General features: G+C 48.2%; 1 protein-coding gene across 4 annotated transcripts in view; it reads right to left on the bottom strand.

The window, feature by feature from the left end:
• utrn (utrophin) overlaps positions 1-17413 on the bottom strand; it is a 249561-nt gene that overhangs the window by 18375 nt on the left and 213773 nt on the right. For 3 of the 4 annotated variants that reach the window (XM_083643533.1, XM_083643534.1, XM_083643536.1), the window contains 3 exons: positions 15016-15152; positions 3220-3258; positions 2654-2719 (listed from right to left, as the gene is read on the bottom strand). In XM_083643533.1, coding sequence (XP_083499659.1) covers positions 2654-2719; positions 3220-3258; positions 15016-15152 — 242 coding nt within the window. The remainder of the gene's footprint in view (positions 1-2653; positions 2720-3219; positions 3259-15015; positions 15153-17413) is intronic. The other variant, XM_083643535.1, reaches the window with a different exon arrangement.

Raw genomic sequence — 17413 nt, 5'->3', positions numbered from 1 at the left:
GTGTGTGCGCGTGTGTGTGTGTACGAGGGCATGTGCACGTGTGTGTAGGTGCATGTGGCTGAGGGAGAACATAGTGGATTACTGCTCATAGATCCATGTTAATTAGATTGGCTGGCCAGATCAAAGCTTGTATTTACTCAGCTCTGTAATAGAGAGACAGCAGGCTCGCTCCAGCAGATTAAGGCAAGAAGAGATCGCGATCCACAGACTATCGGCTGAAATTGAGCTACGACAGAATATTGCAGCGAGAGATTGAGAAGATGTGATTGTGCGTCTTTGTGAATACGCTATCACGTGTGCATACTGTACATCTGGGGCTATATTCAAGTTAAAAATGACAGTCATGAGGGTCACGTCTGCAGACTTGCTGATAAACCGGTGCAGGCAGAGACACTGCCCCGAGGTTAATGGCGTGTGACCAAGGCAAGGCTACGGGCCAGAGCCGCCTCAGAAGAGCCTTCATGATGAAAGGAGTGATGAAACCCTCGGCCGCTTTGGGGGAGTTAGAGCCCTGGGACTTATTGGAGATTTATTCCAGGGACAAGATGGGATTTGTTCAGTATTATATTTGTGCATCTGAATATACAGACTGATGTGAAAATGAAACATGGCAGGTTTACACTCTCCGTCTGCACCCAGAGGACCATTTGTTTTGCTTATGGTAGCCCGTGAGTCACTGCAGCTCACAAGTGACCCACATGGGTGTGTTGATTTATACAGCAATAACATCTGAACTGTGATCTCACAGCCAACCCATAAAGTGCTTTCCCTGACACTGACCAATAAGAAATCACTACAGTTTAACTGACACTCCTTAACGCCACAATGCACATTTCTCCACTGCACTCTTTTCGTGTTTATAAAGGCATCTACTTGCAGTGTTTTGCTCCACTATATACACAGTACATTTTGAAAAACATTGAGGTACCTGAGACTCATATGCTTTACCAACAATTCCTTCCTCAACAATGTAAGCATTATATAAGCAAAGGTCTTACATCTAATAATCAAATAAATTATTTTTATATTTTTCTACTAAGCCAGCAATTTCATAACCGCAGGTGCTACGTCTGTCCAAACTGTGGATTTCTCATTTAGGAAGAAACTCGTGAATGGATTTGCGGCTGTGTATATCAGCAAAACTCTGAAATGCAGTTTTACGTGTGTGCTGTGGAGATGGTGATCTGCTTTACGTGTGTGCTGTGGTGATGAGATGGTGATCTGCTTCACGTGTGTGCTGTGGTGATGAGATGGTGAGTGGAGCTTTACGTGTGTGCTGTGGTGATGAGATGGTGATCTGCTTTACGTGTGTGCTGTGGTGATGAGATGGTGAGTTGAGCTTTACGTGTGTGCTGTGGTGATGAGATGGTGAGTGGAGCTTTACGTGTGTGCTGTGGTGATGAGATGGTGATCTGCTTTACGTGTGTGCTGTGGTGATGAGATGGTGAGTTGAGCTTTACGTGTGTGCTGTGGTGATGAGATGGTGAGTGGAGCTTTACGTGTGTGCTGTGGTGATGAGATGGTGAGTGGAACTTTACGTGTGTGCTGTGGTGATGAGTTGGTGATCTTTACGTGTGTGCTGTGGTGATGAGATGGTGAGTGGAGCTTTACGTGTGTGCTGTGGTGATGAGATGGTGATCTGCTTTACGTGTGTGCTGTGGTGATGAGATGGTGAGTGGAGCTTTACGTGTGTGCTGTGGTGATGAGATGGTGAGTGGAGCTTTACGTGTGTGCTGTGGTGATGAGTTGGTGATCTTTACGTGTGTGCTGTGGTGATGAGATGGTGAGTGGAGCTTTACGTGTGTGCTGTGGTGATGAGATGGTGAGTTGAGCTTTACGTGTGTGCTGTGGTGATGAGATGGTGATCTTTACGTGTGTGCTGTGGTGATGAGATGGTGAGTTGAGCTTTACGTGTGTGCTGTGGTGATGAGATGGTGAGTTGAGCTTTACGTGTGTGCTGTGGTGATGAGATGGTGATCTGCTTTACGTGTGTGCTGTGGTGATGAGATGGTGAGTGGAGCTTTACGTGTGTGCTGTGGTGATGAGATGGTGAGTTGAGCTTTACGTGTGTGCTGTGGTGATGAGATGGTGAGTTGAGCTTTACGTGTGTGCTGTGGTGATGAGATGGTGAGTTGAGCTTTACGTGTGTGCTGTGGTGATGAGATGGTGAGTTGAGCTTTACGTGTGTGCTGTGGTGATGAGATGGTGAGTTGAGCTTTACGTGTGTGCTGTGGTGATGAGAAGGTGAGTTGAGCTTTACGTGTGTGCTGTGGTGATGAGAAGGTGAGTTGAGCTTTACGTGTGTGCTGTGGTGATGAGAAGGTGAGTTGAGCTTTACGTGTGTGCTGTGGTGATGAGAAGGTGAGTTGAGCTTTACGTGTGTGCTGTGGTGATGAGATGGTGAGTTGAGCTTTACGTGTGTGCTGTGGTGATGAGAAGGTGAGTTGAGCTTTACGTGTGTGCTGTGGTGATGAGATGGTGAGTTGAGCTTTACGTGTGTGCTGTGGTGATGAGATGGTGAGTTGAGCTTTACGTGTGTGCTGTGGTGATGAGATGGTGATCTGCTTTACGTGTGTGCTGTGGTGATGAGATGGTGATCTGCTTTACGTGTGTGCTGTGGTGATGAGATGGTGAGTGGAGAATGGAGGCGTACCTGCTGGCATATTGCTCTATCCTGGAATGGGTGTCATCGTGAGAGAGCTGGGGTGACTGGGACAGCCTGGAAAATGAATGGGGTAATGGAGATGAATGAGATTCGGCATGCTCACACAACCTCATTAACACACATGCACACAGACACGCACACCCTAATGGCCCATCAGGAAATCACCTAGAAAACAAATCGGATGATCCGAGGAAGAGAAATAGAACAGCGGGATGATCTACGGAGCACTCGGGTGGTTTCTGACAGCCACTGCTGGGATGAGCGATGGAATGCTAGCTGGATGCTGGTTGAAAGTTGAAGGTGGTACGTTTAGAGAAGAAGATGGTGTTAAGGAGACAGTGGGTGAGTGTTGGTAGGCCAGTGGATCGATCGGGCACGCAGGCAGGCAACATGCAGTCGTGGCTTAGTTGGGGTGAGGATGTGGGGGGTAGGTGGGTGAGTTTGGATGCAGGAGGTGGGTGGGGGGCTACTGTAGGTAGGGGAGGTGGTGTTTAAAAGGCACTCCAGTCTGGAGGTGGTAGGTTGGTGGTGGTGGTGGTGACGTAGATACTCACTCGTACTGCTCCGGACACATGCTGATGAGCGTGACGGGACTGTAAGAGAATCGGAGGGAAGGGAAGGGAGGGGAGGAAAGGCACCACAACACATTAGACAAGTGGGTCAGAAATAAACACAGCAGGAGGAGGAGGAGGAGGAGGAACGAGCGGAGGGGGGGGGGCGAGTCCTGCCCGGTTCCGTCTCACAAACAGCTGATGGGTGATGGGTTCAACTCAAAGCAGAGCGAAGGCAAGTAAAACCAGATCTGACTGTGATTACCCCTTGTACAAACTGGACTAGTGACCCTGGAAATATGTGGGTCGACTGACAGTTTTGCCCGGGCAAGTGGACCCTGCAAAACGGCTTTGACCGAAACAAATTGAAGCACTTCAGTTGTTTCCCAGTGGGAATCGAGTGGGAATCTCCCATCACAGATGTTTCACTGAACAACTCCAGCACACAGTTATGCATTATGTCCCAATTTCGTTTGTTCTCTCAATTATCTCCGGCAGGATGTACTAAAATAGCCTGCCAGATTAAAACGTATAAATATATTTCCGACTTTTACTAATGAGGACATTCTGTTATCACAAGAGGAGAACTAGAACACGGTATGTCTTTGGCCTAATAGAACCTGACAATTAAAGCACAAATACTTCTCTTAGCAGCCATTAAACTCTCTGAAAATAATCTATGGCCGCCGGGCAGGTTGCTAGAGGAATGTGTCTTGATGTTTATGCCTTTTAAAGTTCCCAGACTGATTACCGGTGGTAATTGCTGCTATTCATAGAGAGACAGAATATAGATTGACATTTTTACACTGATGAGATGCCTTGCGAGCTCAAAAATGAAAAGCGAATCTAGCTGAAAAGACGCGTGACAAATATAGAAAGGGAAAATCTCGTTATGTTGTTTTTTTTGCTGGTGCGAATCGGTGAGATAATAGTCGAGGAACTCTTGAGGATGAGTTTCTTTCTCTGTGCGTTTCTGTTCCCAGATGAAAGCGGGGAGATTCAAAGGGAGAAGCGTGGCGTGGCGGTTACGTCTCCTGCAGTGGGCAGCCGATGTAGTCACGCTTCTCTTTTTGCTGCGAGGACAATCCAAAATGTAGCAGGGGGATTCAGAGAGAGGGAGTGTGTGTGGGGGGGAGAGAGAGAGAGAGAGACAGAGAGAGAGGTCAGCAAGGCAGATTGAGCTATTTGGAGCCAGGGCTGTGCTGCTCCACGCGCCCCCCGGCAACATCAGTGCCGAGAGGAGAGGCAGTGTCCTCGTTTAGCCTTTTACATACAGTAGGCAGGGCGATGACGACGCAAGTTAGCATCTTTGAAGGAAAATGCTACCAAGCTACACGGGATGTGGTTTCCAGTTTTCACCCAATTATTTTTCTTCTGCCATGACAACAACTGGCTGTCTTCACCTTCAGATGGCGCACTCTCGTGTAAACACTGAAGGGTGACGCTCCTGAGTGACAGAGTAAGAAAGGAGAACTGCTGAGAGAGAGAGAGAGAGAGAGAGAGAGGGGGGGGGGGGTTAATGAACTGTGTGAGGGAAAGTGAGTGAAGGAACAATAACAGAGAGAGAGAAAGAGAGAGAGAGAGAGAGAGATAGAGAGAGAGAGAGAGAGAGAGAGAGAGAGAGGGGAGGAGACACAGAGAGAGGGAGACACACAGAGAGAGAGAGAGAGAGAGAGAGAGGTTAATGAACTGTGTGAGGGAAGGTGAGTGAAGGAACAATATGTAACGGAGGGGGAGAGGGAGGGAGAGAGAGAGGGAGGGAGAGAGAGAGAGAGAGAGAGAGAGAGGGGGGGGTTAATGAACTGTGTGAGGGAAAGTGAGTGAAGGAACAATAACAGAGAGAGAGAAAGAGAGAGAGAGAGAGAGAGAGAGAGAGAGAGAGAGAGAGAGGGGAGGAGACACAGAGAGAGGGAGACACAGAGAGAGAGAGAGAGAGAGGTTAATGAACTGTGTGAGGGAAGGTGAGTGAAGGAACAATATGTAACGGAGGGAGAGAGGGAGAGAGAGAGAGAGAGGGAGGGAGAGAGAGAGGGAGGGCGAGAGGGGGAAGGCAAGACAGCGACAGAGACCTTGGGATCTTTTGGACTCTGATAAATGTAGTTTATGTAAAGAGTGCAGTGTGATGGAACATGGAAGGCTGGTGAAATACACTACAGTACCATGTGCAGAGCAGAGCCCCAATCATGTTTCACATTGGGGGGGGGGGGGGGGGGGACGCCTGTAGTGAACCTAAATCCACAGCTTTCATACAAGTTCACTAGTCACTTGTTCACATAAAAGCCTGAGACAGAGAATATTTGATTTGAGCTACTGTACGAATACATTCAAAGTAATAAAAAGGCGAGGCTGTTCATCAATCAAAGCAGCAAACAAAGAGAGATCTGTTTGCATCTTTATCTTTTCATTTGGTGCTGATTAGCTCAGAAACACAGACAGGGTCCTGAACACACCATCAGTCAAAACAAGTTGACTGTTTTAATCAAGTCTTTGAAAAGAACAAAGCTTAATATGCGTGGGCAAATCATCTGAATGTCTAGCAGACGGTAAACGAACGGTAATGGAACTTGGAGGAGAGATAAACACCCACACATGGGCTGTAAAATTGACGGGGAAGGCAATTTTCATTTGAAGAGGCTTGTTCAAATGACAGCGAGTGCGAAATGTAGCACTTGCAGTGTTTGATTCCACTTGTGTGCAGAGTTATAGTCTAGACTGAAATATTCCCACTGGCAATGTGGCAACGTGGCCCTCTGACTGACACAACGTGAGCCCTCTGACTGACACAACATGGCCCTCTGACTGACACAACATGAGCCCTCTGACTGACACAACATGAGCCCTCTGACTGACACAACGTGGCCCTCTGACTGACACAACGTGGCCCTCTGACTGACACAACATGGCCCTCTGACTGACACAACGTGGCCCTCTGACTGACACAACGTGAGCCCTCTGACACAACGTGGCCCTCTGACTGACACAACATGAGCCCTCTGACTGACACAACATGGCCCTCTGACACAACATGGCCCTCTGACTGACACAACATGGCCCTCTGACTGACACAACGTGGCCCTCTGACTGACACAACGTGGCCCTCTGACTGACACAACGTGGCCCTCTGACTGACACAACATGGCCCTCTGACTGACACAACGTGGCCCTCTGACTGACACAACGTGGCCCTCTGACTGACACAACGTGGCCCTCTGACTGACACAACGTGGCCCTCTGACTGACACAACGTGGGCCTCTGACTGACACAACGTGGCCCTCTGACTGACACAACGTGAGCCCTCTGACACAACATGGCCCTCTGACTGACACAACATGAGCCCTCTGACTGACACAACATGGCCCTCTGACACAACATGGCCCTCTGACTGACACAACATGGCCCTCTGACTGACACAACGTGGCCCTCTGACTGACACAACGTGGCCCTCTGACTGACACAACGTGGCCCTCTGACTGACACAACGTGGCCCTCTGACTGACACAACATGGCCCTCTGACTGACACAACATGGCCCTCTGACTGACACAACGTGGCCCTCTGACTGACACAACGTGGCCCTCTGACTGACACAACGTGGCCCTCTGACTGACACAACGTGGCCCTCTGACTGACACAACGTGGCCCTCTGACTGACACAACGTGGCCCTCTGACTGACACAACGTGGCCCTCTGACTGACACAACGTGGGCCTCTGACTGACACAACGTGGCCCTCTGACTGACACAACGTGAGCCCTCTGACACAACATGGCCCTCTGACTGACACAACGTGGGCCTCTGACTGACACAACGTGGCCCTCTGACTGACACAACATGAGCCCTCTGACTGACACAACATGGCCCTCTGACACAACATGGCCCTCTGACTGACACAACATGGCCCTCTGACTGACACAACGTGGCCCTCTGACTGACACAACATGGCCCTCTGACTGACACAACGTGGCCCTCTGACTGACACAACGTGGCCCTCTGACTGACACAACGTGGCCCTCTGACTGACACAACGTGAGCCCTCTGACACAACGTGGCCCTCTGACTGACACAACGTGGCCCTCTGACTGACACAACGTGGCCCTCTGACTGACACAACGTGAGCCCTCTGACACAACATGGCCCTCTGACTGACACAACATGGCCCTCTGACTGACACAACGTGGCCCTCTGACTGACACAACATGGCCCTCTGACTGACACAACGTGGCCCTCTGACTGACACAACATGGCCCTCTGACTGACACAACATGAGCCCTCTGACTGACACAACATGAGCCCTCTGACTGACACAACGTGGCCCTCTGACTGACACAACATGAGCCCTCTGACTGACACAACATGGCCCTCTGACACAACATGGCCCTCTGACTGACACAACGTGAGCCCTCTGACACAACGTGGCCCTCTGACTGACACAACGTGGCCCTCTGACTGACACAACGTGGCCCTCTGACTGACACAACGTGAGCCCTCTGACTGACACAACGTGAGCCCTCTGACTGACACAACGTAGCCCTCTGACTGACACAACGTGAGCCCTCTGACTGACACAACATGGCCCTCTGACACAACGTGGCCCTCTGACTGACACAACGTGGCCCTCTGACTGACACAACGTGGGCCCTCTGACACAACGTGGCCCTCTGACTGACACAACGTAGCCCTCTGACTGACACAACGTGGCCCTCTGACTGACACAACGTGAGCCCTCTGACACAACGTGGCCCTCTGACTGACACAACGTGGCCCTCTGACTGACACAACGTGGCCCTCTGACTGACACAACGTGGCCCTCTGACTGACACAACGTGAGCCCTCTGACTGACACAACGTGGCCCTCTGACTGACACAACGTAGCCCTCTGACTGACACAACGTGAGCCCTCTGACTGACACAACATGGCCCTCTGACACAACGTGGCCCTCTGACTGACACAACGTGGCCCTCTGACTGACACAACGTGGGCCCTCTGACACAACGTGGCCCTCTGACTGACACAACGTAGCCCTCTGACTGACACAACGTGGCCCTCTGACTGACACAACGTGAGCCCTCTGACACAACGTGGCCCTCTGACTGACACAACGTGGCCCTCTGACTGACACAACGTGGCCCTCTGACTGACACAACGTGGCCCTCTGACTGACACAACGTGGCCCTCTGACTGACACAACGTGGCCCTCTGACTGACACAACGTGGCCCTCTGACTGACACAACGTGGCCCTCTGACTGACACAACGTGGCCCTCTGACTGACACAACGTGGGCCCTCTGACACAACGTGGCCCTCTGACTGACACAACGTAGCCCTCTGACTGACACAACGTGGCCCTCTGACTGACACAACATGGCCCTCTGACTGACACAACGTGGCCCTCTGACTGACACAACGTGGCCCTCTGACTGACACAACGTGGCCCTCTGACTGACACAACGTGAGCCCTCTGACACAACGTGGCCCTCTGACTGACACAACGTGGCCCTCTGACTGACACAACGTGGCCCTCTGACTGACACAACGTGAGCCCTCTGACACAACATGGCCCTCTGACTGACACAACATGGCCCTCTGACTGACACAACGTGGCCCTCTGACTGACACAACATGGCCCTCTGACTGACACAACGTGGCCCTCTGACTGACACAACATGGCCCTCTGACTGACACAACATGAGCCCTCTGACTGACACAACATGAGCCCTCTGACTGACACAACGTGGCCCTCTGACTGACACAACATGAGCCCTCTGACTGACACAACATGGCCCTCTGACACAACATGGCCCTCTGACTGACACAACGTGAGCCCTCTGACACAACGTGGCCCTCTGACTGACACAACGTGGCCCTCTGACTGACACAACGTGGCCCTCTGACTGACACAACGTGAGCCCTCTGACTGACACAACGTGAGCCCTCTGACTGACACAACGTAGCCCTCTGACTGACACAACGTGAGCCCTCTGACTGACACAACATGGCCCTCTGACACAACGTGGCCCTCTGACTGACACAACGTGGCCCTCTGACTGACACAACGTGGGCCCTCTGACACAACGTGGCCCTCTGACTGACACAACGTAGCCCTCTGACTGACACAACGTGGCCCTCTGACTGACACAACGTGAGCCCTCTGACACAACGTGGCCCTCTGACTGACACAACGTGGCCCTCTGACTGACACAACGTGGCCCTCTGACTGACACAACGTGGCCCTCTGACTGACACAACGTGAGCCCTCTGACTGACACAACGTGGCCCTCTGACTGACACAACGTAGCCCTCTGACTGACACAACGTGAGCCCTCTGACTGACACAACATGGCCCTCTGACACAACGTGGCCCTCTGACTGACACAACGTGGCCCTCTGACTGACACAACGTGGGCCCTCTGACACAACGTGGCCCTCTGACTGACACAACGTAGCCCTCTGACTGACACAACGTGGCCCTCTGACTGACACAACGTGAGCCCTCTGACACAACGTGGCCCTCTGACTGACACAACGTGGCCCTCTGACTGACACAACGTGGCCCTCTGACTGACACAACGTGGCCCTCTGACTGACACAACGTGGCCCTCTGACTGACACAACATGGCCCTCTGACTGACACAACATGGCCCTCTGACACAACATGGCCCTCTGACTGACACAACGTGGCCCTCTGACTGACACAACGTGAGCCCTCTGACTGACACAACATGGCCCTCTGACTGACACAACATGGCCCTCTGACTGACACAACGTGAGCCCTCTGACTGACACAACATGGCCCTCTGACTGACACAACATGGCCCTCTGACACAACATGGCCCTCTGACTGACACAACGTGGCCCTCTGACTGACACAACGTGAGCCCTCTGACTGACACAACATGGCCCTCTGACTGACACAACGTGGGCCTCTGACTGACACAACATGGCCCTCTGACTGACACAACATGGCCCTCTGACTGACACAACATGGCCCTCTGACACAACATGGCCCTCTGACTGACACAACGTGGCCCTCTGACTGACACAACATGGCCCTCTGACTGACACAACGTGGCCCTCTGACTGACACAACGTGAGCCCTCTGACTGACACAACGTGAGCCCTCTGACTGACACAACGTAGCCCTCTGACTGACACAACGTGAGCCCTCTGACTGACACAACGTGAGCCCTCTGACTGACACAACGTGAGCCCTCTGACTGACACAACGTAGCCCTCTGACTGACACAACGTGAGCCCTCTGACTGACACAACGTGGCCCTCTGACTGACACAACGTGAGCCCTCTGACTGACACAACGTAGCCCTCTGACTGACACAACGTGAGCCCTCTGACTGACACAACGTGAGCCCTCTGACTGACACAACGTGGCCCTCTGACTGACACAACGTGAGCCCTCTGACTGACACAACGTAGCCCTCTGACTGACACAACGTGAGCCCTCTGACTGACACAACGTAGCCCTCTGACTGACACAACGTAGCCCTCTGACTGACAAGAACTCAATCAACTGACAAACAACTGCTGTGTCTGTTGTCATCTCTTATGAGCACACCCCCAAATGTGTTTGTCAAACTGCTGGCACTGTGTGTCTCGTGCTTTTGCAGTGTAGCTCAAAATGAATGAAGTTAGTCCATCCTGCCCGCTGTAGTCATTCTGTCACACTTAGCCATGTTTCTTTTTTCTCCCTGTCCTCCTCTGTCGGGGGGTGAAACACCACCTGTGCATGCTGACACCTCTACCTGTCTGTCAGTCTGTCTGTCCGACAGATAGCTAGGAGGCTAGAGGGAGGCGTGTGAGGGAGAGAGAGAGACACACACACACAGAGAAAAAGAGCAGGAGAGAAAGACCAAGCAAAACAATGTGTCACATGTCAGAGATTTATTATTATTATTTTTTTTTTTTTATGTTCCATCTTAAATGGTTTTGGGTGATCATCACTGTTAGCTTTTAGTAAGGAAGGCCCTTTGTATCTGTTTGCCTGACAATCCTTATTTGTCGCTTCAGTCTGCAGCTGACAAGCTCATGTTTCCTAATTAGCTGGGATACTTCACCACTATTCCCTAACGTGATCAATTATTCTGCATATGTAAAAACTGGCTCCATCTTGTTTAAACTAGATATTGTCTGTAACGCTGCTAATCCCATATAATTAATGGGGATTTGTCTGAACAGTACAGTAGGCTACATTAGCATCAGCACTAATCTTTGAGGATTACTGAAAAGTTTATTTAGGCTTTACCACCAACTTGCTTATTTTTGCTTATTTAACTTAATTTAATCAATTATCACGATCGATTATGCCAATATATGGCTGTCAGGTTAGGACAAATAAATGGGACAGCCATCATCATTCAAAAATCATGCAGGCCATGCAGGCCTCTGTATAACATCTTCATACACACTTTCTATCTCTGCCTTATGACAGATGGAATGAGTTTTGATTATTAATGTATCATTTATTCATTCTCTATCATGTATGGATTATTGTTTTAATTTGACACATCACTGAGCATCTCAGTATTGAGATATAGGCAATGGCAGGATGCAACAGGCAAATAGAGACAAGGCTTTACTTGAAGTGAGGAACAGGCACATAAGTCTGAACCTTGAGAGTGAGACAATCGAGCAACAACAGAAATGTGCCGATTTTGGATCTAGAAGTTCAAGTTTGTGGGAGTTTGTGTATACCTGTAGAATTCAAGAAGGGAAGGGGAAAGCTATATGAGAGATGATGGGCCTAAGCTACAGAGTATGGGTGTTTTTCTGATGAACCATCACATTAAACTCCTTACATTCACTCCTGTTTCTTGACGTGATTCTAAAACAAAACAAACGTGAATTAGCCATGGCTACGACCACATATGCAAATTTCTGGAAATGCAGCATGGCAGGGGCAGCCCACTCTGCATTTTGAAATGTAGCCGCCGCTCCCTCCCCCCCCCCCCCCCACACGCACACACGCACACACACACACACACACACACACACCGCCCCCTTTTAGCCAATTGACATGAACACAAACACACACCTTCACATAAAGACACTTGACCTCCATGCCAAATTTCAGGCCCCTAGGGCGAAAACTGTCCGCTAAACCTTTTGTGGAGTGACCGACAGAGCAACCTATAAACCTGGTGGTGATAGCTAAAAAATACATATATTTTTTAGACTTTTCACTTGTCCATAAACCGGCTAATTCTCCAACCAACTGTCAAACTCATTAACCTCTCCTCAAGGCTTAATGCAGCAGAGCCTCATGCCCTAATCTACTCTATCTGCTTGTGTAGGGTAAAAAACAAAACCCAACACTGAGTAGGAAGTCTTTTCAAATGGTTCTTTCACATGATCAAATATAGCCGTGACAAATCAGAAATCCTATCCAGCGTGAAATGAAGCACAGATACTGTATAAGGAGGGTGAGAGTAGGTGGTGTTCTGCTCTATTTAGGTGGAGAGAAAGAGTAGGTGATGTTCTGCTCTCTTTAGGTGGAGAGAAAGAGTAGGTGGTGTTCTGCTCTCTTTAGGTGGAGAGAAAGAGTAGGTTGTGTTCTGCTCTCTTTAGGTGGTGTTCTGCTCTATTTAGGTGGAGAGAAAGAGTAGGTGGTGTTCTGCTGTATTTAGGTGGAGAGATAGAGTAGGTGGTGTTCTGCTCTCTTTAGGTGGAGAGAAAGAGTAGGTGGTGTTCTGCTCTATTTAGGTGGAGAGAAAGAGTAGGTGGTGTTCTGCTCTATTTACGTGGAGAGAAAGAGTAGGTGGTGTTCTGCTCTCTTTAGGTGGAGAGAAAGAGTAGGTGGTGTTCTGCTTTCTTTAGGTGGAGAGAAAGAGTAGGTGGTGTTCTGCTCTCTTTAGGTGGAGAGATAGAGTAGGTGGTGTTCTGCTCTCTTTAGGTGGAGAGAAAGAGTAGGTGGTGTTCTGCTCTCTTTAGGTGGAGAGAAAGAGTAGGTGGTGTTCTGCTCTCTTTAGGTGGAGAGAAAGAGTAGGTGGTGTTCTGCTCTCTTTAGGTAGAGAGAAAGAGTAGGTGGTGTTCTGCTCTCTTTAGGTGAAGAGAAAGACTAGGTGGTGTTCTGCTCTCTTTAGGTGGAGAGAAAGAGTGGAAAAGAGGCAGGGAATGCGAGTTAACCGATTATACACGAGTCTCACAAAATGTAATCAGAAAAAGAAGTGATTGGAATACTCAAACTCAGTGATCACAATAATTCTTGGTTGGGTTTTGATTACTTTTCCCCAGTGACTAATTTGAATTGCATGAGACATCAGTGGTATTTGCGATAGCTATTGTGGAGCTGAAAAATATGTAAATTGTGATATCAGTGAAGGACAATAATACTGTATGGATACCATACAGCAGGGCAGCAAATGTTGCAAACAAGACAGTTAATATGAAAAGTAACAACGCAGTGTCTACCTTATCCGTATAGTGCTTCTTTTTACGCAGGAACCTAGACTCTGTTCCATCAGAAAAAGTAGTTTTAATTTCAGCCTCATGATTTATTTTTCTTGACAAAAAGATGGCAAAATGCTTGATCCATTGTGTATGGGTTAAGAAAAACAATGAAGAATTGCAGGTGCAGGCGTATTTTCTGCACATGAAGCTGTCTGTTAGCACACGGACCTTCAGCCGCCTGTGAATAGCCTCGAGGCTCAAAGGAAAGAAGTCATGCAGGCAAGGAGAGGGGAAAATGACGACCATGAAATACTCCTAGATTTCTCTGAGTCTTCTTCTGCCGCATTTTAAAAAGATCTCTCCGATTTGCCACAATTCCTCCACCTCTTAAGAGGCATTTATCAGGCAGGCAGCGGCACAGGAGTCATTTCTCACAGAACAGACAGGAAGGAGCCAAGTAGGAGGTAGGTGGAGGCGGGGTGAGGATGCGAGGGATGAAAGGGGGAGCGCAATCCATCTGAGAGGTGACCGTGTACACCTGGACGGGCGAGGAAATTCATTGTGAGTAAATAGCTGGAGTCATTGATTGTGTGCGGGCGGGCGTGTGCATCTTTGGGGCTACGTTCTTCAGAAGGGTTTGTTTTTAATATGCAGCTTGTGAGACGCAACACTAGACAGAACAAAAGTAAGCGAGAAGGAGCGGGAAACGTCAAAATGTCTAATTAAGAGTGACTGGGTGACGGCGAAATCCACCGACAGAGGAAGGCAGACAGATGGCGATAGACAAATGGGTAAAATTGCAGAGAAAATGTGTCACAGAGAGAAAGAGTGTAAACATCTTGGATGGGGTGAGCACGCGGGGGAGGTAGAGCGCTGTTCGTAAGGGGCGATAACTCAGAGGTGCGCCCCGGGAGGCAGGATGAGGCACCTGCCTGGGGCATCTGCATAATGGGGGGCTAGTTAAACGGCTCTCCTGGGGGATTTATGTTCTGGTGGGAGTGGTCATAAATCAGGGCGTGTCGCTGGGCCCGGGGCTGCAGACAGGAGGTCTACACCCTGAGAATGGCACATGGTAAATAAGAGTGGGAGTCATTTTTGTCGTTTCTGATCCAATCTGCTGCTCCTGGTATGTAGGACAAAGACATAAATAGATTTCAATCTGCGATGTTTGACGAAAATTTACATTGAACAAAAATGTATACGGCTCTGTCTGGGTCCATCTTCTCTGACAGCCTGTAAACAGTTTATTAGGCCCAGCTTAGAGGTGCTGTAATACTGCAATATAGATCTTGAACACAAGTTAAACAAAAGTATTGCTATTTTGGTGTAGGGCAGTCATATTTAAATGAGCTGTTATGTGGTCGCAGGTTTATATACAGGCCTACAGGTGTGACTCACGTTTCCATGTTGTCGCCCTCTAGAACGGTCTGGACCGGCAGGTAGCCCAGCCGAGGATGTTTGGCAAAGTACTTCTTAGAGCGGAACTTGTTCTTCAGCACTTTGGTGAAATCACGCATGTCTTCACCTGATGTTGTCTACGGGAGAGGAAGAGAGAGAGAGAGAGAGAGAGAGAGAGAGAGAGAGAGAGAGAGAGAGAGAGAGAGAGAGAGAAGGGCACAAAGGTAACAAAATGAGCTATTCTGTTCGAGCTATAATGAGCTGTAAGTGCTTGTGTGTATATCGTGGTGTGTGTGTGTGTGTGTGTGTGTGTGTGTGTGTGTGTGTGTGCGCGTGCGCATTTGCACATGCATAAGTCGGTTGTGCATTTGTGCAGAGAAAATGGTGTGTTTTGTTAATGAGACAATTAGCAGAGGCGGGTCTCCGGGAGTCGCCGTTTCTGCCTCGCAAGCAAACGACAAATTACCACAGCGGCCGGACCAGAGGGGATAAAAATAACCCTGCTGCAGAGGACAACTACTGGGGAGCATACGGGCGCACGGCCGCGCGGCACACACACGCATACACACTTACTTCCCACAGTTGACAGATGCGGGTAAATGAACAGACTCTAATGGGTTCAGATGGCTTATTAACTGATCCACACAACTTAAGATGGCAGCTTGAAGGAACCAAAAACAATGAGTATATATAGAGAGGACACAGGACTGACGGAGGTAGAGAGTACAGATGGGCTAAAGGAAGACAACCCAGAAGTTAGCATGGCCCTAGTTTCCCATGTCTTGAAGTCAATGGGTTTTGGTTAGATGCCTGAAATAATATGGGTCTGTGGTCTGTGGTTAACAAAAGTTTATGATACTGAGATATTGTGAGAGCAAAATTTCAATAAGCAATCAATCAATAATTTTGCTCTCACAATATGTGTGTTCAGCAAGATAATCTTCACAAATGAACATGGCATTTATGATTTTTGAAGCATAAATGCGAACGCCAGAAAACACTTAAAAAAATAAAGAAAAAGTGGTGTTCACTTAACCACAGATCTTATTTCAGGCATCTAACCAAAATCTCATTAAAAAAACAACAACACTGACTTCGAGACAAGACAACCCATGCCAACATATTTCCGGGTTTTAGGACTCATTCCTGCGGAACTATGTGTGTGTGTGTTTGTGTGACGCGCGCACGGGTGTGTTTGTGTGTGTGAGGGAGACGTGTGTGTATGTGTGAGAGTGTGTGTGTGTGTGTGTGTGTGTGTGTGTGTGTGTGTGTGTGTGTGAGAGACATGTGTGTGTTTATGTGCGCTCATTCATGTGTGGTTTTATGGATGTGTTTTGACAGTTAGAGGGAGAATTTCCGTGAATTTCTGGTGCCAACAAAATGACACCACAGTCCCAGACGAACCCAAACAGCATCTCCACTTAGGAAGACTGAGAACATTAAAACTATAGTCCTAATCAATACAGACTGAGAACATTAATATATAGTCATAATCAATACAGACTGAGAACATTAAAACTATAGTCATAATCAATACAGACTGAGAACATTAAAATATAGTCATAATCAATACAGACTGAGAACATTAAAATATAGTCATAATCAATACGGCGCAGAAACATATTTCGGCTTCTCTGATATCACTCATAACCTGTGTGGGGAACAATGAGAACAGTGCTTCCATAAAAATCTAAACCAAATAAAAAAAAGGCAATATTGCGGCCATAAAGTAAACAGTACGGCAGAGATGAGGAAAAATAACCTTATTGAATGACCGCTCTGAGTCTCACAACAGCCAATATCAATCTTTAGCTCCACACAAGAATCTGTATTGTGCAGCATCTGCCCACCTTCATTATCCAATATGAATTTTACATCTCCAAAGGCATAACACTGAAATACAATTTGGTTGGAGCGTAGGGGGAAAGGTAAATGTTTTTCTGGAGGAAATAGACAACCACAATAACTAACAATAAAACGTGTGTTGTTCAATGGTGTTGAGGGAAATTGATCTGAACCATGGGGAACAGAAAAGTTGGAAAAAGAGTTACAGTAATTGATAAAAGTTAAAATTTTATTTCTGCTACATAAGTTTGTTTGTTATATACAGTAGGTGATTTGGAAAAGACTACACTGTTATATATGTATTGTAATATTGCAAAACTCATTAAATATATATATATTTATAAAGTGATGTCTAAAGTGAAAGCTCATTAAATATATATATATTTATAAAGTGATAAAGTGTCTAAAGTGGCTGCAATCTTCTTTGAAGAAAATGTATTACACTACAGCAGCCTGAATTCAAAATGGATTCAACTGATTTGTTTGGTCAACTGCCGACACAAAATATTGCCCCTATTCAAAAACATGTTCTATGAATTGTTTACAGATTCTG

Source organism: Poromitra crassiceps, assembly GCF_964638095.1.
Source record: "Poromitra crassiceps genome assembly, chromosome: 9".
NCBI classification, from domain to species: Eukaryota; Metazoa; Chordata; class Actinopteri; order Beryciformes; family Melamphaidae; genus Poromitra; species Poromitra crassiceps.
This window is presented reverse-complemented; position numbering and strand designations above follow the sequence as displayed.